General features: G+C 40.9%; 1 protein-coding gene across 5 annotated transcripts in view; it reads right to left on the bottom strand.

Moving 5' to 3' along the window:
- The window catches only part of LOC124126331 (polypeptide N-acetylgalactosaminyltransferase 13-like), a 105,317-nt gene that overhangs the window by 57,508 nt on the left and 20,464 nt on the right, over positions 1-27,345 (bottom strand). For all 5 annotated transcript variants that reach the window (XR_006859767.2, XR_006859768.2, XM_046489730.2 and 2 more), the window contains exons 2-4: positions 23,319-23,520; positions 22,234-22,976; positions 1,387-1,558 (exon numbers count right to left, since the gene is read on the bottom strand). Coding sequence is in view for 3 of the 5 variants with exons in the window: in XM_046489730.2 (XP_046345686.1) it covers positions 1,387-1,558; positions 22,234-22,450 (389 nt within the window). In the remaining 2 variants the exon portion in view is untranslated. The remainder of the gene's footprint in view (positions 1-1,386; positions 1,559-22,233; positions 22,977-23,318; positions 23,521-27,345) is intronic.

Raw genomic sequence — 27,345 nt, 5'->3', positions numbered from 1 at the left:
ACCATACACACAAATATTCCATGTCAAACCAAGCCCTCCTAGACTGAACCACATACATAAATATTCCATGTCAAACCAAGCCCTCCCAGACTGAACCATACACACAAATATTCCATGTTAAACCAAGCCCTCCTAGACTGAACCATACACATAAATATTCCATGTCAAACCAAGTCCTCCTAGACTGAACCACACATAAATATTCCATGTCAAACCAAGCCCTCCTAGACTGAACCACACACACAAATATTCCATGTCAAACCAAGCCCTCCTAGACTGAACCACACACAAATATTCCATGTCAAACCAAGCCCTCCTAGACTGAACCACACACATAAATATTCCATGTCAAACCAAGCCCTCCCAGACTAAACCATACACACAAATATTCCATGTCAAACCAAGCCCTCCTAGACTGAACCACATACATAAATATTCCATGTCAAACCAAGCCCTCCCAGACTGAACCATACACACAAATATTCCATGTTAAACCAAGCCCTCCTAGACTGAACCATACACACAAATATTCCATGTCAAACCAAGCCCTCCTAGACTAAACCATACACATAAATATTCCAAGTCAAACCAAGCCCTCCTAGACTGAACCACACACAAATATTCCATGTCAAACCAAGCCCTCCTAGACTGAACCATACACATAAATATTCCATGTAAAACCAAGCCCTCCTAGACTGAACCATACACACAAATATTCCATGTCAAACCAAGCCCTCCTAGACTGAACCACACACATAAATATTCCATGTCAAACCAAGCCCTCATAGACTGAACCACACACATAAATATTCCATGTCAAACCAAGCCCTCCTAGACTGAACCACACACATAAATATTCCAAGTCAAACCAAGCCCTCCCAGACTAAACCACACACATAAATATTCCATGTCAAACCAAGCCCTCCCAGACTAAACCACACACATAAATATTCCATGTCAAACCAAGCCCTCCTAGACTGAACCACACACATAAATATTCCAAGTCAAACCAAGCCCGCCCAGACTAAACCATACACATAAATACTCCAAGTCAAACCAAGCCCTCATAGACTGAACCACACACATAAATATTCCAAGTCAAACCAAGCCCTCTTAGACTAAACCACATACATAAATATTCCAAGTCAAACCAAGCCCTCCTAGACTGAACCACACACACAAATATTCCATGTCAAACCAAGCCCTCCCAGACTAAACCATACACACAAATATTCCATGTCAAACCAAGCCCTCCCAGACTAAACCACACACATAAATATTCCAAGTCAAACCAAGCCCTCCCAGACTAAACCACACACATAAATATTCCATGTCAAACCAAGTGTGGACCCTACTGGCAACCTGCCCTGACCAGACCAGACTTACGCATCCATTCTGTAGTCTGGTAATGATCGGTTGAGGGACATCATGTCGCTGGCAACAAGGTTAAACTGGTTGATCTTGAACTTGTCCTTGGCTTCAGCCTCCAGAGTCTTCGGGACAACAACTGCCTTCCCCATCTCACCAGGGCCGGTCGGAGACCGGTTGGGCAGCAGACCTGCATCAACAAGCAACGTTATAGCAAAGATGAAGAGGATTATCATTAAACCCCCCGCTTTTTATCAGAAATGAGCGGAGCACTGTAACTACATAATGCCCTCATATTGCTTGATGATGGGCCACTATCACGGCCATTGATAGGTGACGTCATAGGGATAGGGAAAGGTGACATCACGTTCAAAAGTGATGTCATCTGGTTTGTTCAATGACGTTTCCATATTTCATAAAGTGGGTCAGTGAAATTCATGTTGATTGCAGTAAATGTTTCAAAACTGATGTTGTTTATTTTTATTTGATAACAAGTTCTCCCCATTTTAGCTATATTAACGGTAACGCTATTTTTCAGGGCATTATCATTTGCAGAAGCCTTGCTTCTTCGGGCAGTTAATAGAAGACCTCGAGCTTCTGCAAATGAAAATGCCCTAAAAACTAGCATTACCCTTATAAGATCATACTGACAACCATTGCAGTGTTCCCGTTTACCGGTAATTGACCAGAAGCAGGGAAAATATTAGGCCCTTGCACCCCAATGGTGTCCTTCAACCCTTCAACCCTTCAACACGCGAGTGAGTGAGTGAGTGAGTGAGTGAGTGAGTGAGTGAGTGAGTGAGTGAGTGAGTGAGCAGGGTTTTATGCTACTACTTGTGTTTGGGTTGTTGTTTCTGTGGCTGGAAACTGTTTCGGTTGTGTTTGGGTAGTTGATTCCTAAATTACCGCATTTCTTGAGTATAATGTGAAGAGTCAGTATTTATATAAAACCTTTTTCGAGTATTATGTAAAGAATATATATTCTCTCATATACCTTCAGCTAATTCAGGTGAACGAACAGGTAATAACAACATTGGTCAATACAAACTTGAAATCAGAGATAATACATCTCTAGGCCTGATGGTTTATCATTTAAATTGTATTTCCTGTTCTGCTAGGCATTGTTTAATATGCAGAGATTAAGATTATAAGGACTAGTGGACAAAAACTGTTAGTTTCTATCACTGAATCCACAACAAATATGACTTTTAACAAGTCAAAGTATGGCATTTATGATAAATGTATCCATTCTCTGTCAACTAAAGTTTGTTTCAAGCATCAATAGTGGTGATGTGAACGTGATTGCTGTAAGTAACGGTGACTAGTGTGATCGACCGATCACTTCACACATGGTTTCTTTGAAATTCATGTAAACAATATGGAACAATATGGAATGTAATTTTGAATAAAATAAATATATATTACAAACGTAAGTCAAGATACAAAGACCACACTTTTTATAACCAGACTGTGTAATTACATGATTCCATTGCTTTCTTCAGTACAAATTGTTGACGTGGTATTTTCGGTCTTACACACTCTTTGCGTTCAGGGAAAAAACCCATCAAAACTGATTATGGCGTGAATAATGCGCACCCCCCTCTACACAGCTGTGTTTGTAGCAAGAAGTGTGCCCACTGTACTCAAGGAAATACGGCAGCTCTGTCGGCAATGTGACATGGCCCTGCGGCAGGAATCAGGCAAGTCAATCACCCATCGCTCCCTGCTAGCACATGATTCAGACCAATTAGTCATCTCCAACACAAGGTTGTCTTCCAGCATGGCGGTCATGGCAGGAAACTAAATTTCTCCACACACTTCACACCATGACAACTTGTCGGATGAGGATGTTAACAACATTGCCACACACAAAAAAAGTCTCAATGTCCGTGATCCCAGTATGTCAGCTGGTCGATGTCCAAGATGACGTTTAAGGACGTGTGTGTGTGTGATGGAGGTATTGTCTGTTGATTGATGAGGTGTGGGTGCGGATCATGATGTGCAACCACTCACTGTCCCAGTGATGGCTATATCCCAGTGATGGCTATAGCACTAGTGTGTGTGGCTATATCCCAGTGATGGCTATATCACGATTGTGTGCGGCTATATCCCAGTGATGGCTATATCCCTATATCCCAGTGATGGCTATATCGCTATTGTGTGTGGCTATATCCCAGTTATGGCTATACCCCAGTGATGGCTATAGCACTATTGTGTGTGGCTATGTCCCAGTGATGGCTATAGCACTATTGTGTGTGGCTATATCCCAGTGATGGCTATATCACTATTGTGTGCGGCTATATCCCACTGATGGCTATATCACTATTGTGTGTGGCTATGTCCCAGTGATGGCTATATCACTATTGTGTGTGGCTATGTCCCACTGATGGCTATATCACTATTGTGTGTGGCTATGTCCCAGTGATGGTTATATCACTATTGTGTGTGGCTATGTCCCAGTGATGGCTATATCACTATTGTGTGTGGCTATGTCCCACTGATGGCTATATCACTATTGTGTGTGGCTATGTCCCAGTGATGGCTATATCACTATTGTGTGTGGCTATGTCCCACTGATGGCTATATCACTATTGTGTGTGGCTATATCCCACTGATGGCTATATCACTATTGTGTGTGGCTATGTCCCACTGATGGCTATATCACTATTGTGTGTGGCTATGTCCAGTGATGGCTATATCACTATTGTGTGTGGCTATGTCCCAGTGATGGCTATATCACTATTGTGTGTGGCTATGTCCCAGTGATGGCTATATCACTATTGTGTGTGGCGATGTCCAGTGATGGCTATATCACTATTGTGTGTGGCTATGTCCCACTGATGGCTATATCACTATTGTGTGTGGCTATGTCCCAGTGATGGCTATATCCCTATTGTGTGTGGCTATGTCCCAGTGATGGCTATATCCCTATATCCCAGTGATGGCTATATCACTATTGTGTGTGGCTATGTCCCAGTGATGGCTATATCCCTATATCCCAGTGATGGCTTTATCACTATTGTGTGTGGCTATGTCCCAGTGATGGCTATATCACGATTGTGTGCGGCTATATCCCAGTGATGGCTATATCCCTATATCCCAGTGATGGCTATATCGCTATTGTGTGTGGCTATATCCCAGTTATGGCTATACCCCAGTGATGGCTATAGCACTATTGTGTGCGGCTATATCCCAGTGATGGCTATATCCCTATATCCCAGTGATGGCTATAGCACTATTGTGTGTGGCTATATCCCAGTGATGGCTATATCACTATTGTGTGCGGCTATATCCCACTGATGGCTATATCACTATTGTGTGTGGCTATGTCCCACTGATGGCTATAGCACTATTGTGTGTGGCTATGTCCCAGTGATGGCTATATCACTATTGTGTGTGGCTATGTCCCAGTGATGGCTATATCACTATTGTGTGCGGCTATGTCCCAGTGATGGCTATATCACTATTGTGTGTGGCTATGTCCCACTGATGGCTATATCACTATTGTGTGTGGCTATGTCCCACTGATGGCTATATCACTATTGTGTGCGGCTATATCCAAGTGATGGCTATATCCCTATATCCCAGTGATGGCTATATCACTATTGTGTCTGGCTATGTCCCACTGATGGCTATATCACTATTGTGTGTGGCTATGTCCCAGTGATGGCTATATCCCTATATCCCAGTGATGGCTATATCACTATTGTGTGTGGCTATATCCCAGTGATGGCTATATCACTATTGTGTCTGGCTATGTCCCACTGATGGCTATATCACTATTGTGTGTGGCTATGTCCCACTGATGGCTATATCACTATTGTGTGTGGCTATATCCCACTGATGGCTATATCACTATTGTGTGTGGCTATGTCCCAGTGATGGCTATATCACTATTGTGTGTGGCTATGTCCCACTGATGGCTATATCACTATTGTGTGTGGCTATATCCCAGTGATGGCTATATCACTATTGTGTGTGGCTATGTCCCAGTGATGGCTATATCACTATTGTGTGTGGCTATGTCCCACTGATGGCTATATCACTATTGTGTGTGGCTATGTCCCAGTGATGGCTATATCACTATTGTGTGTGGCTATGTCCCACTGATGGCTATATCACTATTGTGTCTGGCTATGTCCCAGTGATGGCTATATCACTATTGTGTGTGGCTATGTCCCACTGATGGCTATATCACTATTGTGTGTGGCTATATCCCACTGATGGCTATATCACTATTGTGTGTGGCTATGTCCCAGTGATGGCTATATCACTATCGTGTCTGGCTATGTCCCAGTGATGGCTATATCCCTATATCCCAGTGATGGCTATATCACTATTGTGTGTGGCTATGTCCCACTGATGGCTATATCACTATTGTGTCTGGCTATGTCCCAGTGATGGCTATATCACTATTGTGTCTGGCTATATCCCACTGATGGCTATATCACTATTGTGTGTGGCTATATCCCACTGATGGCTATATCACTATTGTGTCTGGCTATGTCCCAGTGATGGCTATATCACTATTGTGTGTGGCTATGTCCCAGTGATGGCTATATCACTTTTGTGTGTGGCTATGTCCCAGTGATGGCTATATCACTATTGTGTGTGGCTATGTCCCAGTGATGGCTATATCACTATTGTGTGTGGCTATGTCCCAGTGATGGCTATATCACTATTGTGTCTGGCTATGTCCCAGTGATGGCTATATCACTATTGTGTGCGGCTATATCCCACTGATGGCTATATCACTATTGTGTCTGGCTATGTCCCAGTGATGGCTATATCACTATTGTGTGTGGCTATGTCCCAGTGATGGCTATATCACTTTTGTGTGTGGCTATGTCCCAGTGATGGCTATATCACTATTGTGTGTGGCTATGTCCCAGTGATGGCTATATCACTATTGTGTGTGGCTATGTCCCAGTGATGGCTATATCACTATTGTGTCTGGCTATGTCCCAGTGATGGCTATATCACTATTGTGTCTGGCTATGTCCCAGTGATGGCTATATCCCTATATCCCAGTGATGGCTATATCACTATTGTGTGTGGCTATGTCCCACTGATGGCTATATCACTATTGTGTGCGGCTATATCCCAGTGATGGCTATATCCCTATATCCCACTGATGGCTATATCACTATTGTGTGTGGCTATGTCCCACTGATGGCTATATCACTATTGTGTGTGGCTATGTCCCACTGATGGCTATATCCCTATATCCCACTGATGGCTATATCACTATTGTGTGTGGCTATGTCCCACTGATGGCTATATCACTATTGTGTGTGGCTATATCCCACTGATGGCTATATCACTATTGTGTGTGGCTATGTCCCAGTGATGGCTATATCACTATTGTGTGTGGCTATGTCCCACTGATGGCTATATCACTATTGTGTCTGGCTATGTCCCAGTGATGGCTATATCACTATTGTGTGTGGCTATGTCCCAGTGATGGCTATATCCCTATATCCCACTGATGGCTATATCACTATTGTGTGTGGCTATGTCCCAGTGATGGCCATATCACTATTGTGTGTGGCTATGTCCCACTGATGGCTATATCACTATTGTGTGTGGCTATGTCCCAGTGATGGCTATATCACTATTGTGTGTGGCTATGTCCCAGTGATGGCTATATCCCTATTGTGTGTGGCTATGTCCCAGTGATGGCTATATCCCTATATCCCAGTGATGGCTATATCACTATTGTGTGTGGCTATGTCCCAGTGATGGCTATATCCCTATATCCCAGTGATGGCTTTATCACTATTGTGTGTGGCTATGTCCCAGTGATGGTTATATCACTATTGTGTGTGGCTATGTCCCAGTGATGGCTATATCACTATTGTGTGTGGCTATGTCCCACTGATGGCTATATCACTATTGTGTGTGGCTATGTCCTAGTGATGGCTACAACACGAAAAGTGAAAAAGTCGGATTACTATCCTCAATGATTTGGAATGTCCTATTATTGTCTGAATGCAGTCGTATACGTTCGTAACAGAGTCTTACCGATTGGGAAAGATCCAGAGAGGTCGGCCAAGCATTCCCGAGAGTATGGTGCGTTCCGTAAGATTTGGGAAACTCAGCTGATTTTGTCTAGTCGGATTACAATCGTGAATAAGTCGTGACAGATTCTGCTGTATCGGATCAAAATCGTAACAATGTCCTGTGTTGTCTGGATGGCGTCCTGTGGATCGGGACGCTGTCGTGATGAACGGACATGAATTGTTCATTACTGTTTCTTGTCTATTGAGTCCAGATTGTGTCGAGATCTTGCCAAATCTGAACCGTCTTTGTCGGTTCACTGTCCGGTCAGTCTGATCTCTGTCAGATCTCATTCAGGAGAATCGGGACGCCGTCGGGACAGATTCGGTCGTTTTTTACAATGCGGCAGATACAAATCAGATCAGATTATTAAACGAATCACAGGATCTTGATCAGACTTTTGACAAATTTAAATTGGGAATGGTCTTAAAAACCCAAACTATTCTTTTGCAGTTGACTCAGCATAATTGATATACACAATCGAGCTTATTATGACCTCAGTCCCTCAGCAGAAATGTTATGCCTTTAGAATGTTATGGCTTTGTAAGTAAGTATATATATAATGTTATAGCTATGTAAGTAAGTATATATAATGTTACGGCTTTGTAAGTAAGTATGTATAATGTTATGGCTTTGTAAGTAAGTATATATAATGTTACGGCTTTGTAAATAAGTGTACGTAATGTTACGGCTTTGTAAGTAAGTATATATAATGTTACGGCTTTGTAAGTAAGTATATATAATGTTACGGCTTTGTAAGTAAGTATATGTAATGTTACGGCTTTGTAAGTAAGTATATGTAGTGTTACAACTTTGTAAGTAAGTATATGTAGTGTTACGGCTTTGTAAGTAGTTATATGTAATGTTTACGGCTTTGTTAGAAAGTATACTTAATGTTACAGCTTTGTAAGTAAGTATACGTAATGTCATGACTTTTGTAGTAAGTATACATAATGCTACAGCTTTGTAAGTAAGTATATGTAAAGTTACGGCTATGTTAGAAAGTATACATAGTGTTACGGCTTTGTAAGTAAGTATATATAATGTTACGGCTTTGTAAGCAGTGGTAAGTAAGTATACATAATGTTACGGCTTTGTAAGTAAGTATATATATTGTTACGGCTTTGTAAGTAAGTATACGTAAGCCTATGGCTTTGTAAGCATGGTAAGTAAGTATACATAATGTTATGGCTCTGTTAGTATGAATACATAATGTTACAGCTTTGTAAGTAGGTATATATAATGTTACGGCTATGTTAGTAAGCATATGTAACGTTATGGCTATGTAAGTAAGTATATGTAATGTCACGGCTATTTTAGTAAGCATACGTAACGTTATGGCTATGTAAGTAAGTATATGTAATGTCACGGCTATGTTAGTAAGTATACGTAATGTTACAACTTTGTAAATAAGTATACGTAATGTTACGGCTATGTAAGTAAGTATACGTAAGGCTATGGCTTTGTAAGCATGGTAAGTAAGTATACGTAATGTTACGGCTCTGTTAGTATGAATACATAATGTTACAGCTTTGTAAGTAGGTATATATAATGTTACGGCTTTGTAAGTAAGTATACGTAAGCCTATGGCTTTGTAAGCATGGTAAGTAAGTATACATAATGTTATGGCTCTGTTAGTATGAATACATAATGTTACAGCTTTGTAAGTAGGTATATATAATGTTACGGCTATGTAAGTAAGTATACGTAAGGCTATGGCTTTGTAAGCATGGTAAGTAAGTATACATAATGTTACGGCTCTGTTAGTATGAATACATAATGTTACAGCTTTGTAAGTAAGTATTTATAATGTTACGGCTATGTAAGTATGAATACATAATGTTACAGCTTTGTAAGTAAGTATACATAATGTTAGGGCTCTGTTAGTATGAATACATAATGTTACAGCTTTGTAAGTAAGTATTTATAATGTTACGGCTATGTTAGTATGAATACATAATGTTACAGCTTTGTAAGTAAGTATTTATAATGTTACGGCTATGTAAGTATGAATACATAATGTTACAGCTTTGTAAGTAAGTATACATAATGTTACGGCTCTGTTAGTATGAATACATAATGTTACAGCTTTGTATGTAAGTATACATAATGTTAGGGCTCTGTTAGTATGAATACGTAATGTTACAGCTTTGTCAGTAAGTATACATAATGTTACGACTCTGTTAGTATGAATACATAATGTTACAGCTTTGTAAGTAAGTATTTATAATGTTACGGCTATGTTAGTATGAATACATAATGTTACAGCTTTGTCAGTAAGTATACATAATGTTACGACTCTGTTAGTATGAATACATAATGTTACAGCTTTGTCAGTAAGTATACATAATGTTACGACTCTGTTAGTATGAATACATAATGTTACAGCTTTGTAAGTAGGTATACATAATGTTACAGCTTTGTAAGTAAGTATACATAATGTTACGGCTCTGTTAGTATGAATACATAATGTTACAGCTTTGTATGTAAGTATACATAATGTTAGGGCTCTGTTAGTATGAATACATAATGTTACAGCTTTGTAAGTAAGTATTTATAATGTTACGGCTATGTTAGTATGAATACATAATGTTACAGCTTTGTAAGTAAGTATACATAATGTTACGGCTCTGTTAGTATGAATACATAATGTTACAGCTTTGTATGTAAGTATACATAATGTTAGGGCTCTGTTAGTATGAATACATAATGTTACAGCTTTGTAAGTAAGTATTTATAATGTTACGGCTATGTTAGTATGAATACATAATGTTACAGCTTTGTAAGTAAGTATTTATAATGTTACGGCTATGTAAGTATGAATACATAATGTTACAGCTTTGTAAGTAAGTATTTATAATGTTACGGCTATGTTAGTATGAATACATAATGTTACAGCTTTGTAAGTAAGTATTTATAATGTTACGGCTATGTTAGTATGAATACATAATGTTACGGCTTTGTAAGTAAGTATTTATAATGTTACGGCTATGTAAGTATGAATACATAATGTTACGGCTTTGTAAGTAAGTATTTATAATGTTACGGCTATGTAAGTATGAATACATAATGTTACAGCTTTGTAAGTAAGTATTTATAATGTTACGGCTATGTTAGTATGAATACATAATGTTACAGCTTTGTCAGTAAGTATACATAATGTTACGACTCTGTTAGTATGAATACATAATGTTACAGCTTTGTAAGTAGGTATACATAATGTTACAGCTTTGTAAGTAAGTATACATAATGTTACAGCTTTGTAAGTAAGTATACATAATGTTACGGCTTTGTAAGTAAGTATACATAATGTTACGGCTCTGTAAGTATGAATACATAATGTTACAGCTTTGTAAGTAGGTATACATAATGTTACAGCTTTGTAAGTAAGTATACATAATGTTACGGCTTTGTAAGTAAGTATACATAATGTTACAGCTTTGTAAGTAGGTATATATAATGTTACGGCTATGTAAGTAAGTATACGTAAGGCTATGGCTTTGTAAGCATGGTAAGTAAGTATACATAATGTTACGGCTCTGTTAGTATGAATACATAATGTTACAGCTTTGTAAGTAAGTATTTATAATGTTACGGCTCTGTTAGTATGAATACATAATGTTACAGCTTTGTAAGTAAGTATTTATAATGTTACGGCTATGTAAGTATGAATACATAATGTTACAGCTTTGTAAGTAAGTATTTATAATGTTACAGCTTTGTAAACTTGTATGAATACATAATGTTACAGCTTTGTAAGTAAGTATACATAATGTTAGGGCTCTGTTAGTATGAATACATAATGTTACGGCTCTGTTAGTATGAATACATAATGTTACAGCTTTGTAAGTAGGTATACATAATGTTACAGCTTTGTAAGTAAGTATACATAATGTTACAGCTTTGTAAGTAAGTATACATAATGTTACGGCTCTGTTAGTATGAATACATAATGTTACAGCTTTGTAAGTAGGTATACATAATGTTACAGCTTTGTAAGTAAGTATACATAATGTTACAGCTTTGTAAGTAAGTATACATAATGTTACGGCTTTGTAAGTAAGTATACATAATGTTACGGCTCTGTTAGTATGAATACGTAATGTTACAGCTTTGTAAGTAAGTATACATAATGTTACGGCTCTGTTAGCATGAATACATAATGTTACAGCTTTGTAAGTAGGTATATATAATGTTACGGCTATGTTAGTAAGCATATGTAACGTTATGGCTATGTAAGTAAGTATATGTAATGTCACGGCTATGTTAGTAAGCATACGTAACGTTATGGCTATGTAAGTAAGTATATGTAATGTCACGGCTTTGTTAGTAAGTATACGTAATGTTACGACTTTGTAAATAAGTATACGTAATGTTACGGCTATGTAAGTAAGTATACGTAAGGCTATGGCTTTGTAAGCATGGTAAGTAAGTATACATAATGTTACGGCTCTGTTAGTATGAATACATAATGTTACAGCTTTGTAAGTAGGTATATATAATGTTACGGCTTTGTAAGTAAGTATACGTAAGCCTATGGCTTTGTAAGCATGGTAAGTAAGTATACATAATGTTATGGCTCTGTTAGTATGAATACATAATGTTACAGCTTTGTAAGTAGGTATATATAATGTTACGGCTATGTAAGTATGAATACATAATGTTACAGCTTTGTAAGTAAGTATTTATAATGTTACGGCTATGTAAGTATGAATACATAATGTTACAGCTTTGTAAGTAAGTATTTATAATGTTACGGCTATGTAAGTATGAATACATAATGTTACAGCTTTGTAAGTAAGTATACATAATGTTAGGGCTTTGTAAGTAGGTATACATATTGTTACAGCTTTGTAAGTAAGTATACATAATGTTACGGCTTTGTAAGTAAGTATACATAATGTTACGGCTCTGTTAGTATGAATACGTAATGTTACAGCTTTGTAAGTAAGTATACATAATGTTACGGCTCTGTTAGTATGAATACATAATGTTACAGCTTTGTAAGTAAGTATACATAATGTTACCGCTCTGTAAGTAGGTATACATAATGTTACGACTCTGTTAGTATGAATACATAATGTTACAGCTTTGTAAGTAGGTATATATAATGTTACGGCTTTGTAAGTAGGTATATATAATGTTACAGCTTTGTAAGTAGGTATACATAATGTTACCGCTCTGTAAGTAGGTATACATAATGTTACGGCTCTGTTAGTATGAATACATAATGTTACAGCTTTGTAAGTAGGTATATATAATGTTACGGCTTTGTAAGTAAGTATACGTAAGGCTATGGCTTTGTAAGCATGGTAAGTAAGTATACATAATGGTACGGCTCTGTTAGTATGAATACATAATGTTACAGCTTTGGAAGTAAGTATACATAATGTTACGGCTCTGTTAGTATGAATACATAATGTTACAGCTTTGTAAGTAAGTATACATAATGTTACAGCTTTGTAAGTAGGTATACATAATGTTACAGCTTTGTAAGTAAGTATACATAATGTTACGGCTTTGTAAGTAAGTATACATTATGTTACGGCTCTGTTAGTATGAATACGTAATGTTACAGCTTTGTAAGTAAGTATACATAATGTTACAGCTTTGTAAGTAAGTATACATAATGTTACGGCTTTGTAAGTAAGTATACATAATGTTACGGCTCTGTTAGTATGAATACATAATGTTACGGCTTTGTAAGTAAGTATACATAATGTTACGGCTCTGTTAGTATGAATACATAATGTTACAGCTTTGTAAGTAAGTATACATAATGTTACAGCTTTGTAAGTAGGTATACATAATGTTACAGCTTTGTAAGTAAGTATACATAATGTTACGGCTTTGTAAGTAAGTATACATAATGTTACGGCTCTGTTAGTATGAATACGTAATGTTACAGCTTTGTTAGTAAGTATACATAATGTTACGACTCTGTTAGTATGAATACATAATGTTACAGCTTTGTAAGTAGGTATACATAATGTTACAGCTTTGTAAGTAAGTATACATAATGTTACAGCTTTGTAAGTAAGTATATATAATGTTACAGCTTTGGAAGTAAGTATACATAATGTTACAGCTCTGTTAGTATGAATACGTAATGTTACAGCTTTGTTAGTAAGTATACATAATGTTACGACTCTGTTAGTATGAATACATAATGTTACAGCTTTGTAAGTAGGTATACATAATGTTACAGCTTTGTAAGTAAGTATACATAATGTTACAGCTTTGTAAGTAAGTATATATAATGTTACAGCTTTGGAAGTAAGTATACATAATGTTACAGCTCTGTTAGTATGAATACATAATGTTACGGCTCTGTTAGTATGAATACATAATGTTACAGCTTTGTCAGTAAGTATACATAATGTTACGGCTTTGTAAGTAAGTATACGTAAGGCTATGGCTTTGTAAGCATGGTAAGTAAGTATACATAATGTTACAGCTTTGTAAGTAAGTATACATAATGTTACGGCTATGTAAGTAGGTATATATAATGTTACGGCTATGTAAGTAGGTATATATAATGTCCTAGCTGTTTAGCAGTGACTTGAATTTCACTGACCACAGAGCCTGAAAGAAGATGCTTAGTTTTTACATTATTGTATGCAATGTGAAAATATATCCGTCATTAAGACAATAAGAACTTTAAAAAATCCCAATTAAGTGCCGGTTGGAATCCTAGATGTGTCCACAGTAGAACAAGTATGATTCATCCCACAGTCATTGGATCCTTGCTCGACAAAGGGACTCAACTCTCTAAGGAGAACTAAGTTGCCTCTGCTGACTGTAACTCCTTACACCACAAGGGATCATAATTCAGAATTATAGCTATACACCTATGCCCATCACAGCCTGATATTGTGGTGCAGAAGAAAAGGCTTATCTCCAAGTACTCATCCAACATGCACACATATTTCCCCCATGTTATGCGTGTCATTTCTGGACTTCATGTCAAACACATCCTTTACATACATTATTTACTACACCGTCAATTAAACGGAGACCTAGACCCTGGAAGACATAAACCCTGCCAGTGGAACACAAAGTTGTCAAAAAACTGTCTGCTACACCCATGGCACTTGTCACCCAGCACATGCCACACATGTTTCACTGTCTCAGTCCAGGATGTTACAGCATGCAATAATAATAATAATAATAATAATAATAATAATAACAATGGGAGGACGTGGTTTGATTAACGTTGGGGCTCTTCATGATAGAATTGTTTTGTGCACTTTTGCACACATTTATTTGTGTGAAGCATGTCAAGACTCATGATGAAAACAAGGCATTTCACAGTTTACTTTAACGAGCCAAGGATGTTGGACATAATCTCAATGTCAGTGTTGATTTTGTTGATGGTTCTGTACTGCTGGACAGTACAAAAATGAGTGTCAACCAAGCGAAGTGCCATATCAAGTCGGCCCAGACTCAGTTTTTCAAGGAGAGGCTATCTGAACGACCACTTCATCAAGTTTATGTGCAGTGTGTTGAGAAGATCAGCAATCCTGCAGAGTCCTTCGCTTGGATGAAGTCGGCTGGCCTGAAAAGTGAAACAGAAGGCTTTCTGTTTGCTGCTCAGGACCAGTCACTTCCCATTCGAAACCGTCAATGTGTGATTTTGCATCAAAATGTAAATATGAAATGTAGATTATGTAATGAATTAAATGAGACTGTCCAACACATTGTCAGTGGATGCCCAGCTTTGGCACAAACACAGTATCTTAAGCGCCATGATGGTGTAGCTCGATCATTTTATTACCGTCTTCGCCATGCTTGTGGTATTGACACAGAGGTCCATCCATGGTACGACCGGAAATATGTAGAGGGCGTCATGGAAAATGATCAATACAAAATTCTTTGGAATAGGCCCATTTACAGCCTTACACGTATCCAGGCCAACAAACCTGATCTTGTCCTTTTTGATAAATCCAATGAAATCATTTATATCATTGACAGTAATGTGATTGACAAGATTGAGGAAAAACATGGCAAATATGCGGACCTCGCTTTTGAAATGTCATGCTTGCATCCCAAGCACCAAGTTGTCCGACTCCCCATTGTTCTCGGTGCCTTAGGTTTGGTACCTCCCAATCTGTTGACTGACATTGGGAGAGTACCCGGGTTTGCTACCAGGAATACAGTCCTTCTGACAATCTGGGTAATGCAGAAGCCTGCAGTGTTGGGGAGTCTTCACATTCTCCAAAAAGTTCTGGGTGGGTTTGACTAGGCAGCGCTTCCTGGGAGAAGTCCCATTTGCTGTCTGGGCTGCGTGTAGAGGGGGCAAGGGCCCTGAGCTGATGATGAGCCTTACCAGCCTGACTGTGCCAGGATCACCCAAACCCTCTTTGCTGCATTTTTGATTGTAATCTGTAAATAATAATAATAATCCTTCTCATCCTACAAGGTACCCATGCACTGTTATCTGAACAGAGGCAGATTTCGAACAGTCACTTGCCCAAGGAGACACCACATGTGTTGAATGTGCTTCAGTGTGGGGCAGGATGGAAGCCGAAGAAAGTCTCAGGAGCCGACATGCCGGACATGCCGGACATGCCGGACATGGTCACCCATCCAAGGACTCTCCACGACCAACACTGCTTAACTTCACCTGATTTGTGACCTGTGCGCTGTGCACAGGACCACGTGCCGCCACATATTACAGTTTGTTGCAGAAAGTGTTCAGAACAACATAGATGAGAACCCATAACTAGACACAACACAGGACTAGACACAACACAGGACTAGACACAACACAGAACTAGACACAACACAGGACTAGACACAACACAGAACTAGATACAGCACAGGACTAGACACAACACAGGACTAGATATAACACAGAACTAGACACAACACAGAACTAGATACAGCACAGAACTAGACACAACACAGAACTAGACACAACACAGAACTAGACACTACACAGAACTAGATACAGCACAGAACTAGACACAACACAGAACTAGATACAACACAGAACTAGATACAACACAGGACTAGACACAACACAGGACTAGACACAACACAGGACTAGACACAACACAGAACTAGATACAGCACAGGACTAGACACAACACAGGACTAGACACAACACAGGACTAGATACAACACAGGACTAGTCACAACACAGAACTAGATACAGTACAGGACTAGACACAACACAGAACTAGACACAACACAGAACTAGACACAACACAGAACTAGATACAGCACAGGACTAGACACAACACAGAACTAGACACAACACAGAACTAGATACAGCACAGGACTAGACACAACACAGAACTAGACACAACACAGAACTAGATACAGTACAGGACTAGACACAACACAGAACTAGATACAGTACAGGACTAGATACAACACAGAACTAGACACAACACAGGACTAGATACAACACAGGACTAGACACAACACAGAACTAGACACAACACAGAACTACACATGAGAACTACACCCTGTCCAGCCTACCCAGACCTGTTTACTGAAGTACAATTTAAAGCTCAAAAAGGTATTGAGTGTAGAATAATATTGATGTGCATAATATGCAGGCTAATATTGAATTGTTTTTCATGATTCAAACATGGCATACTGTGGGAGTCACAGAGCAGATAATTGGAATCCATTCTCAACACCTCCGTGTATGGAAACAATAACTTGCATCAGGTAAAACCCTACAGAACGTGCAAGGTGTTCATAAAGTTGTATCATTCATGTGCACATTCAAAGAACACCATGAGGCCATTCAGTGAGGCTTGGTAGGGCCCCGCTTGTGGTACATTATTTGCAAGATTTCAATCACCGGCATTAGCTAGGCTTAAGTCAACACATGGACGCAGGCTTTGCAAGGACTGCTTGTACCATGTGAACAATGTAAGATGCAACACCAGTGTGACAGAGGTGGTAGTCAAAATTCAAATTCAAATTCAAATTCTAATTCTAGTACAGGACAGTGAAGAAGATTTTCCAAAAATGAACTGATATAATTGTTTTCTTGTCATTATCCTAATTTGATAACAATTAAAATGGCCACCTTCAAAAATGTGACAGACACCAAGCCTGTTCAATTTTTATCATCAGGAAGACGAAGAGACGCACAGGCCCCACACTGTAAATAAGCAACACAAGCAACATACCTTGTTCACCGTCCATGACACCCGATCTCGTTCACCGTCCCTGAAACCCGATCTTGTTCACCGTCCACCTTATCCCCTTCAACGTCCATCTTATCCCCTTCACCATCCCCCCGATCTCCTTCACCGTCCCTGACACACGATCTCATTCACCGTCCCTGACACTTGATCTCGTTTCACCGTCCCTGACACCCGATCTTGTTCACCGTCCCTGACACCCAATCTCGTTCACCGTCCCTGACACCCGATCTTGTTCACCGTCCCTGACACCCAATCTCGTTCACCGTCCCTGACACCCGATCTTGTTCAGCGTCCCTGACACCCGATCTCCTTCACCGTCCCTGACACCCGATCTCCTTCACCATCCCTGACACCCGATCTCGTTCACCGTCCCTGACACCCGATCTCGTTCACCGTCCCTGACACCCGATCTTGTTCAGCGTCCCTGACACCCGATCTTGTTCAGCGTCCCTGACACCCGATCTCCTTCACCGCCCCTGACACCCGATCTCGTTTACCGTCCCTGACACCCGATCTCCTTCACCGCCCCTGACACCCGATCTCCTTCACCGTCCCTGACACCCGATCTCGTTCACCGTCCGACACCCGATCTCCTTCACCATCCCTGACACCCGATCTCGTTCACCGTCCGCCCTAATCCCCTTCACCATCCCCCCGATCTCGTTCACCGTCCCTGACACCCGATCTCCTTCACCGCCCCTGACACCCGATCTCCTTCACCGTCCCTGACACCCGATCTCCTTCACCGTCCCTGACACCCGATCTCCTTCACCGCCCCTGACACCCGATCTCGTTTACCGTCCCTGACACCCGATCTCCTTCACCGCCCCTGACACCCGATCTCCTTCACCGTCCCTGACACCCGATCTCGTTCACCGTCCGACACCCGATCTCCTTCACCATCCCTGACACCCGATCTCGTTCACCGTCCACCTTATCCCCTTCACCGTCCACCTGATCCCCTTCACCATCCCCCCGATCTCGTTCACCGTCCCTGACACCCAATCTCCTTCACCGCCCCTGACACCCGATCTCGTTCACGGTCCCTGACACCCGATCTCCTTCACCATCCCTGACACCCGATCTCGTTCACCGTCCACCTTATCCCCTTCACCGTCCACCTGATCCCCTTCACCGTCCACCTTATCCCCTTCACCGTCCACCTGATCCCCTGCCACCGTCCACCTGATCCCCTTCACCGTCCACCTGATCCCCTTTCACAGTCCACCTTATCCCCTTCACCGTCCACCTGATCCCCTTCACCGTCCACCTGATCCCCTTCACCGTCCACCTGATCCCCTTCCACCGTCCACCTGATCCCCTTTCACAGTCCACCTGATCCCCTTCACCGTCCACCTGATCCCCTTTCACAGTCCACCTTATCCCCTTCACCGTCCACCTGATCCCCTTCACTGTCCACCTGATCCCCTTCACCGTCCACCTGATCCCCTTCACCGTCCACCTGATCCCCTTCACCGTCCACCTGATCCCCTTCCACAGTCCACCGGATCCAGTCCACCTGATCCCCTTTCACCTGATCCCCTTCACCGTCCACCTGATTCCCTTCACCGTCCCTGTTGGGGACACCTTATCTTAGGACAGTGATAACTTAAGTGTAGTAGCAGATACACAGTGTATGACAAAAGACTTTCTGACCCTCGCCACCTGTAGACCTGTGACTAGATGCTGAATAACAAAGGCAATAGACACTTGCTGCACCTGTCCTCAGTAGCGTATGGATCCACAGCGTCATATCAATACAATCAACATCACTTTCTCTGTTGGATCAATATAACTCTTATTATTTTCCAAACTTCTTTCATATTGACAGCTGGCGTGTTCTGCTTGTCATGGAGGACTAATATTTGAATTGGTTTGTTTGAAATAGGCAACTTGACAACATGAAACACTCTCAAGGCTTCTTGTCACAGGAAATTACAGCCAATACTTAGTCATACTGCCACATGGGGGAACAGATTACAGGCAACACGTTAGGCACATTAGCATATGAACAAGTCAATACCTTGCTCAATATGCATAAGCAGAGATACATTGTAATTCTACTACTCAGGCCAGGCTTAACGTCATGCTGGCTTTATGAGCTTCAGGCTGGCAGGTGTTGACTGCTACTGAACGTATTTCATAAGATTATCACAGTGCAATCACAAACAAAACGAGGACTTAGTCTATAACTTTGACACAAACACAACATGGACTTGTCATAGTCTAAACGGTTGACACAAACATGACATTTGGGCTAGCATATTGCAGTGATGGCTGTCATCAACACATGCCTTATCCCCACGCAAACACTTTCAGCGACATCCCCTCCCCACCAATCTGACACCATTATTGTTTATCCAACTGTGCCAGGCTTGCAGGCTGCTCATCCTTCCTGACCCAGCCCTTCCTTCCTGACCCGGCTCATCCTTCCTGACCCAGCTCCCCCTTCCTGACCCAGATCATCCAGCTCATCCTTCCTGAACCTGCTCATCCTTCCTGACCTTCCTGACCCTGCTCATCCTTCCTGACCCAGATCATCCAGCTCATCCTTCCTGACCCAGCTCATCCTTCCTGACCCTGCTCATCCTTCCTGACCCTGCTCGTCCTTTCTGACCCTGCTCGTCCTTCCTGACCCTGCTCATCCTTCCTGACCCAGCTCCCCCTTCCTGACCCAGATCATCCAGCTCATCCTTCCTGAACCTGCTCATCCTTCCTGACCTTCCTGACCCTGCTCATGCTTCCTGACCTTTCTGACCCTGCTCATCCTTCCTGACCCAGATCATCCAGCTCATCCTTCCTGACCCAGCTCATCCTTCCTGACCCTGCTCATCCTTCCTGACCCTGCTCGTCCTTCCTGACCCTGCTCATCCTTCCTGACCCTGCTCGTCCTTCCTGACCCTGCTCATCCTTCCTGACCAAGCTCATCCTTCCTGACCCAGCTCATCCTCCCTGACCAAGCTCATCCTTCTGGACCTAGCTCGTCCTTCCTGACCCAGCTCATCCTTATTGACCCAGCTCATACTTCCTGACCCAGCTCGTCCTTCTTGACCCAGCTCATCCTTCCGGACTTTCCTGACCCAGCCCATCCTTCCTGACCTTCCTGACCCAGCTCATCCTTCCTGACCTTTCTGACCCTGCTCATCCTTCCTGACCCAGCTCATATTTCTGGACCCAGCTCATCCTTCCTAACCCAGCTCATCCTTCCTGACCCAGCCCATCCTTCCTGACCTTCCTGACCCAGCTCGTCCTTCCTGACCCAGCTCGTCCTTCCTGACCCAGCTCATCCTTCCTGACCTTCCTGACCCCGCTCATCCTTCCTGACCCGGCTCATCCTTCCTGACCCGGCTCGTCCTTTCTGAACCAGCTGGTCCTTCCTGACCCAGCTCGTCCTTCCTGACCCTGCTCATCCTTCCTGACCTCCTCATTCTTCCTGACCCGGCTCGTCCTTTCTGAACCAGCTGGTCCTTCCTGACCCAGCTCGTCCTTCCTGACCCTGCTCATCCTTCCTGACCCTCCTCATTCTTCCTGACCCAGCTTATCCTTCCTGACCCTGCTCATCCTTCCTGACCATCCTCATTCTTCCTGACCCTGCTCATCCTTCCTGACCCTCCTCATTCTTCCTGACCCAGCTCATCCTTCCTGACCCAGCTCATCCTTTCTAAACCAGCTTGTCCTTCCTGACCCTGCTCATCCTTCCTGACCCGGCTCATCCTTCCTGACCCTCCTCAGGCTTCCTGACCCAGCTCATCCTTCCTGACCCAGCTCATCCTTTCTGACCCTGCTCATCCTTCCTGACCTTGTCCATTGGTTCAACCAACCCACTAACATATTCTCAGATGGTCTTTTCACATCTCTGATACCACTGGTGTCGAATACGGCCATGTTGGAAGGCATAGTACTACACATGCATTGTCCCTTAGTATCAGAGCTTTAGAAAAGCTGTGTATTTGCAAAATAAATACACAAAATAAATCACCATTATCCAGTCAGGTATGGAAATCTCTTCCAACACCTGACAACATAACATCTTGGTGCACTGTATCCTTTTCAACTTGCAAACCTTCATTACAGATTACATACGTATTGACAATAGTACTACATAAGTATTGACAATAGTACTACATAAGTGTGAGGTGAGGTGAAATGGGGTTTAACGTCGCGTCCAAGATTATTGCACTTATAAAGTGCATGTACGTGTGTGTGTTTGTGTGGCTGCTTGTACTAGTCCAGACTGATACCGATTTATAGTGCTAGCTCACTGAGATACCATGCCGCAGTTGAACATGAAAACCCCACTCAGACACAGTATACTGACTCCGAGCCGACCCATCCTTGTTTTATCCCCTTAATGCTGAACGCCAGACAGGGTACCATCTTTTAACGTCTTTTGGTATGATGCGGTCGGGGATCGAAACCTGGACCTTTCGCTCTCCGGGCGGACGCTCTACCACTAGACCATGGAGGCGGTCCTACTACATAAGTATTGACAATAGTACTACATAGGTATTGACAATAGTACCACATAAGTATTGACAATAGTACCACATAATTATTGACAATAGTACTATGTAAGTATTGACAATAGTACCACACAAGTATTGACAATAGTACAACGTAAGTATTGACCTACCTTTTGGCAGTATTCTGTTGAGGAAGCCCTCCTGCTTCTGTTGCTTGGGGCCATCATGGTGGTCAATGCGGACGTTGTTGTTGTTGTTGCAGTTGGCGGAGGACATGGTGGTGCAGTCAGTGAAGTACATGAGCAGGAACACGTCCAGCATGACCCACACCATGGATGTGGCAATGATCACCTTGCAGTACTGGAACTTGAGGCGGCGACTTGCCATATTGACACAAGCTACGCACTGCTAGGCTTGACACGAGCTACGCATTGCTAGGCTTGACACGAGCTACGCACTGCTAGGCTTGACACGAGCTACGAACTGCTAGGCTTGACACGAGCTACGCACTGCTAGGCTTGACATGAGCTATGCACTGCTAGGCTTGACACGAGTTAAGCACTGCTAGACTTGACACGAGCTACACACTGCTAGGCTTGACATGAGCTACGCACTGCTAGACTTGACACGAGTTAAGCACTGCTAGACTAGACTCCAAGACATCATAGATCCAGGGTAGATCTGTCACTGTTCTCCTAGGTTCATCCAGTTGATGCTGAGCACCATGTACCCTAGCCTCCTTATGTGAGTACAGTAGCTGGTATTTGCCTACTTCGTCAATATCATCAGTATGGTGAAATGTAGATTCATCCACGTACACACATGAATTCCTCAAGCACAACACAGACCTCCTCAGGACCTACTGTTGCTGATGCATCACGATGTGGAAGTCACTTGTCCACGGTTCACAGGGCTGAAACATATACCACAACCATGACGGACGAACACATCACAACCATGAGCTTACATCAAACGTTAAGTCTTCTACATCATTAAATGAAGTTCACAAATTCAGGCAATACTGTTCAAGTTAGGGACATTCTGTAGCAAGCAATCGATGGACACGTACACCTTACCACTAAGCTTAAGCTAAAGCTAACAAAGGACGATCTGACGACTGTATGTAACAGGGTTGCCTTGTTGACGGGGAGAGTCAACATCATCCATACCATCCCTGCAGCCAGGACAAGTCCTCCATAACAGTAGACCGTTCACAATCACCTATCTGTCACGCATGTGCAAGTCACTCACTTACCCAGCCTTGTTAGCAACTAGTATACACAACTTCCGGCGCCCATGTGACAGTGGTCCCAGCACACCTGACGTCCACACCGTATCCAACGTGGTGGCGTTGCAGCGGGCCAGTGGGCAGGCGAGTGGAGTGATCGAGGTCAGTCGAGGTGTTTGTCACTTCCCAGCTGCCATTCCAACGCTTGGTTAAACATCGATGCAGACACCTGCAAACAAAACAATAAAAATAAACACAGCTCAACAAACAAGTTCCCAGATTGTGGTAGAGTTTGTGTGTTAGAGTCTCGCTCTGCCTTCACTTAGAGCACATCTCAAATTAAATCTGCTTGCCACACAAAAACCTGTACGAATTTTAGCTGCATGTAAAGTTAGAGGCTTATCATCTGTGTATCCCTGTATAATACACTATAACAGGCGGCCCGGGGGACAAGCTGTGGGACAAGTATGACACATACATGACGCCTGATGGCATCATGCTGAGTGCTTGTGGCCATTCGTATTGTTTGGGGAACACACATATAGCTAGAAAACACATAGCCTAAAGGAAAGTCCTTGTAGCTTGTGGACAGATTTTGCAGCTTAGGGACAAGCCTTGCAAATTACTCAAGCAGAGTAACTTGTAAGACAAGCCATGGAATTTGTAAGACAAGCCATGTAATTTGCAACACAAGGTGCGTAATTTATAAGAGAAGGCGTGTGATCAGGAACTTGTAGCACAAGCCATGTGACCTGTAGGGCAAGATACGCGATGTGTGGCATAAGCCATGTGACCTGTAGGACAAGATATGTGACCTGTAGGACAAGATTTGTGACCTGTAGGACAAGCTGCTTATGACATGTGGCACAAGCCATGTGACCTGTAGGACAAGATATGTGACCTGTATGTGACCTGTAGGACAAGCTGCTTGTGACATGTGGCACAAGATATGTGACCTGTAGACAAGATATGTGACCTGTAGAACAAGATATGAGACCTGTAGACAAGATATGTGACCTGTAGGACAAGATATGTGACCTTTAGACAAGATATGTGACCTGTAGACAAGATATGTGACCTGTAGGACAAGATATGTGACCTGTATAACAAGATATGTGACCTGTAGAACAAGATATATGACCTGTAGACAAGATATGTGACCTGTAGGACAAGGTATGTGACCTGTAAAGCAAGATATGTGACCTGTAGGACAAAATATGTGGCCTGTAGATAAGTTATGTGACCTGTAGACAAGATATGTGACATGCATGTGATCTGTAGGACATTGAGATGTGTGACCAGTGTACTTTATTTACTTTAAAAAACATTTTCAAGTATTTTGCTCAGAAATATATCCCTTCAGCAAATTCAGGTACACAGACAGGTGATAACAAACTTTGTCAATACAAATTTGAAATTTAAAATAAAATATCAATAGACATGATGATTTACTGTTTAAATTGTATTTGTATTTTCTGTTCTGCCAGGCATTGTTTTATATTAAGATTACCGTGTGTATTTTCTCGTAAATTAAGCTAAAACAGCAATCAGCATGATCAAATATATATATATACACGTTTTCTCCCAATCTACCAATGATTCAGTTAAAAATGACCCAATAATATGACTTTAAAGAATTTTGAGAAGAATGATATATACCTGAACTATTATTTTATCAGGAGTAGCCCGGTAAAATATTCCAATATTGAGTTATTTTAGTCACAGTTTTACTATATATATTTGAAATAATAAATACAATAAGCGTAGCACTTTGATACAGATTTTAAAGATTTATGTTGACATAGAATCGTCCAACTACAACAGATATGACTCTTAACGAGTCAAAGTATGGCATTTAAGACATCTGTATTCATTCTCTGTCAACCAAAGTTTATTTTAAGGCGTTAACGGTGGTAATCTGACCATTGTTGCTGTAAATAGTAGTGATCTCCCAATCACTTCACACTCAAATTCACCAAAATTAATGTAAACAATATTGAAATTTTGAACAAAATTAATAAATTTGATTATAAACATAAGTCCAGATATGCAATGAACACTTTTCCTAACCAGCCAGTGTAGTTACATGATTGAGTTGCGTACTTCAGTACAATTACATGATTGAGTTGCGTACTTCAGTACAATTACATGATTGAGTTGCGTACTTCAGTACAATTACATGATTGAGTTGCGTACTTCAGTACAATTACATGATTGTGTTGCGTACTTAAGTACAATTACATGATTGAGTTGCGTACTTCAGTACAATTACATGAATGAGTTGCGTACTTCAGTACAATTACATGATTGAGTTGCGTACTTCAGTACAATTACATGATTGTGTTGCGTACTTCAGTACAATTACATGATTGTGTGACGCAATTTCAAAATATCTATGTTGTTGTTTACCAGCTTTGGAATGAAAATATTACAACTACTCACCTGAACTTAATTTATAAACATTTTCCGAAGACAATATATGCAAACGTCTTAAAATTTACGTCTAGTTTTTAATTAATCGTCGTTTTTAGAAGTAACATAACTTCACATTACACCACTGCCACGGGCTAATTTGCATAGCCTGTCACATGACCAGACTTTTCTCTCTTTTAAAACAAACACTAAAAAATTACAAATTGTTTTGCATAATTATATAGATATGCTACTAAAACTGTGCGACCGTGAGGTACACGACAAAACATATTTATTCATCAAAGTGAACGTAACTCTCACACTCCGTGTACTTTCGATGACTGCATGTGATGTAAACAAAGGAAAACTACGCAAATGGACAAGGTTTTTCACGTTTCGTCATATTTTCTCACTAAAAGTTAACCATGACATATGTTTATCTAGATGTGTAGACTCGTAAAAAATGAAACAAAAGAAAATATTATCATTGTTGCAGTGAATAATGTGATTTGGCATGGTCACAGTATGTGGTTAAGCGGAACCTATGGAACGGGGTAAACGGAGGTTGTAGGCCTAAGTATCGGAGGGACATATGTTTTTGCCGAAATTTAGGTAAACATTATTGAATGAAATTTTTAATAAAATAGATGACAAACATAAGGTCAGATATACAGAGAACACATTTTTATTACCAGATAGTGTAACAACAGGATTAACTTGGGTAATTCAATTCGGATTTGTTATGTTATTTACGATGACAGATCATGACAGCCTGAATTGAGACTGAAGAAAAGTCTGTGCGTATTATACACGAGAGATATTTTTTTCAGGATTTAATTGCCCATAATTAGGGGTGCGTATTATACACGAATAAATATGGTATATATGAAATGTAAAGCTTTGGGCGTGTTTGTTGTTGCTAATAAACTGTATTCAACCAGAAAATATTACGAGTGTTCACAATTCTTCAGTTCAACTTCACTGTTAATAGATAATACAAGATAACTAGATAAAAGATGTAAATGAGTTAGTGGTATTAAATTATAATCTGACATGAAATGTATTTTAATATCCATCCATGATTAAAAATTATGTCTCACAGTTGAGACTGATTTTATTTATTCATCCTGTATTAGTGTCACTGTAAATTGTTTCATGAGCTGTGAAGTAATTAAAGATTGTGAAAAAATAAAACCAACAAACTTTGATTTTCATTCATATATCCTTTATTTCTCTGTAGTACAATCAGCTGAGAACATTAATTAGCACTTGTGAACTTAAACTAAAGACATATAATATTTAAAAGATACTTAACTTTAAGTGTAACATTAACAGTGAACACTTTAAATTTCATTAATCATACAATAAAACATTTGACTCTCAAGGTAACTCTCAGATATTGGAGTCTAGGGGGAACCCTGTGTAACTGTAACAATGTGACTAATACAATGTGACCAGGGGTGGTGAAGATTCCACTCAGTTCATGTAAGACAAGAAATTCAACTGGTTCTTGTCCTCATGTAAACATTCCAAGATCTAAGGGTCTCTAGATGGGAACAATGCCACAGCCGGAAACAGCCCCCTTAAGTACAGTGTGACCATGAGAGATACAACACTCTCCCCCGCCACCACTCAGTGTAAA

This window comes from Haliotis rufescens, unplaced genomic scaffold (genome assembly GCF_023055435.1).
Source record: "Haliotis rufescens isolate VD_foot unplaced genomic scaffold, xgHalRufe1.0.p SCAF_10, whole genome shotgun sequence".
Lineage (NCBI taxonomy): Eukaryota > Metazoa > Mollusca > Gastropoda > Lepetellida > Haliotidae > Haliotis > Haliotis rufescens.
Note: the sequence above shows the minus strand (reverse complement) of the source record. Positions and strands in the feature narration are given on the sequence as shown.